Source organism: Otolemur garnettii, unplaced genomic scaffold (genome assembly GCF_000181295.1).
Source record: "Otolemur garnettii isolate 467f Iridium unplaced genomic scaffold, OtoGar3 scaffold00047, whole genome shotgun sequence".
Lineage (NCBI taxonomy): Eukaryota > Metazoa > Chordata > Mammalia > Primates > Galagidae > Otolemur > Otolemur garnettii.
Genome location: NW_003852442.1, coordinates 1,361,904 through 1,363,895, shown reverse-complemented (window position 1 = coordinate 1,363,895; position 1,992 = coordinate 1,361,904). Strand labels below are relative to the sequence as shown.

The following is a 1,992-nucleotide window of genomic DNA, read 5'->3' as shown; positions in this document are numbered from 1 at the left end:
TGTTGGATTTGGGCAACTGAGTTCAAATTGAATATTTCCATTCAGGTAACCCGTAGACTGAAGTAGTTATGTCTAAACAGAGAGTTGGATGAAAGCCCCCCTGGGATTGAGATGAGAGTTTGATAGAGGTATCTCAGAGAAACCCATCTTAACATATCCACTTCTACATCACCTATAGGTGTTCTAATTCCCTATCCTGGCCATGAGGCAGGGATGGGCTTGGTCTCTCGTGCCCTGAAGGCCTGTGCTTTCTCTCCTCCTTATCAGGAAATGAGTGGGGTGCTGAAAGGCATGCTCTCAGAGTGGTACTCTGCCGGGTTCCTGAGCCTAGAACGCGTCACCTGGCACTCATCCTGTGAAGTGCTTCAGAAAATCAGTGAGTAAGTAGCAAGGTGATTATTTTCTTTATATATATTGATATTGGCTGAAAGCCCTTCTCCATTCATACAGTTTATTTCAAGCTATTAAAATCCAAACACAGTATCCACAAATGTTGTAACTGTCATCACATGTGACACCCGGGGGAGGGGGGATAGAGCTTACTCAGTTTGAGGTGACCGATGAGTGGGGTCTTTCCTGGATTTGTAGCCTCATCTTTAAAGCAACAAGCTCACCTTACAGCTTCCCAAGGTAGGCTCGCTGGACCAAGTATTTGTGTTTGGCTCAGCTAGTTATTAAAACTCCTCCCTTGGACAAAGTCCCCAAATGAACTGTGCATAATTACAACACATCCAGGACACAGTATGGGTGTGACACAGGCACGGTGTCCTCACAACCTGGAGACTCCTACCTGAGGGTCTCAAGCTCCACGCTGTCCCGTGGAAGCGAAGGCCTAAAAACTGTCCCACTGTTTGAAGTGTGGCACATTCAAAGAGCTGACTGTGCCTGTTCACCTGATGAACACAAAATAGCATTTGGACGCGGTTACTAGACGAAAGGAACTGAGAGACGGACGCAGCGTGACGGCCGCTTCCAAACTGCAGGTACTCCCTGCAAAGAAGAGACAGGACGTTCAGCAGAGAAGCATTTGATTAGATGTTGTCTTAGTATCTGCTGCGTGAATGCTTCTCAGAGACTCACAGACTCCTCTTAGCACTGGTATTACAAATTAGAGCACAGTTTTGTATGACGTAAAATGGTCATTAATTGTAGTCGCTCTCAGCCAATGCTGTTTCTCATTAAAATGATTTTCTTTGAATTTTCCAAAAGAGTTGATTAAAGTTGTACTTAAATAATTTATTTCACTTAAGTGAATAATCTGACTAGGAACCAGCCGCCGTCGTTTCCCTTGTACATTCCGCATCTCCTGTCTCTCCCGCAGGTCTGAGGCCGTGCACCCCGTCCGCAGCTGGATGGACATGAAGCGCCGCGTGGGGCCCTACCGGAGGTGCTACTTCTTTTCCCACTGTTCAGTCCCCGGGGAGCCCCTGGTGGTTCTGCACGTGGCCCTGACCAGCGACATCACCAACAACATCCAGGTACCTGCTGATGCTCAGTTCTGGGCAAGACAGGCTTCCCACCAAGCCCCTCGTGTTGATTTTCTTCTAAGTTGGTTTTATCTTCTGTTTTTGAAAATACATTGCTTTAGAGTTTTTTGGACTTTTCGATTGATTAGGTAACATCTCCAGTCTTGTAGTTATAGCATGTAGAAGTGTAGCGTATAGACAGTTAGGGAATAAGGAAAGCATTTATCGGGTATGCCGACCTTGAGTCAAGATAGGATTGAAGTCTACTGGGGCAGAAAATAGCTGTGAGGGAAGCAGGGACAGAGGATGCACAGGGCAGCCCTTCCACATCTGTTAAGCACCTTTGAGGAGTTATAAAAGACGTGATTGAAAGATATATTCCGTCCTCTATGCCTGATATTCCATCCCCTCCACCCAAGATGCTGCCCAAGGTGGAGGTTGTGGGAATCGTGTTGGATCGTCCCTGTGGTGGCCAGCTGACCTTCCCCCGGGCAATCTGGCAGGGGTGTCCGAAGCACTCCTGCCA

General features: G+C 47.3%; 1 protein-coding gene across 1 annotated transcript in view; it reads left to right on the top strand.

The window, feature by feature from the left end:
* Nucleotides 1–1,992, top strand: part of MLYCD (malonyl-CoA decarboxylase) — a 17,084-nt gene that overhangs the window by 8,369 nt on the left and 6,723 nt on the right. Inside the window, exons 2-3 of the mRNA XM_003791296.3 lie at nt 268–380; nt 1,322–1,478. Coding sequence (XP_003791344.1) covers nt 268–380; nt 1,322–1,478 — 270 coding nt within the window. The remainder of the gene's footprint in view (nt 1–267; nt 381–1,321; nt 1,479–1,992) is intronic.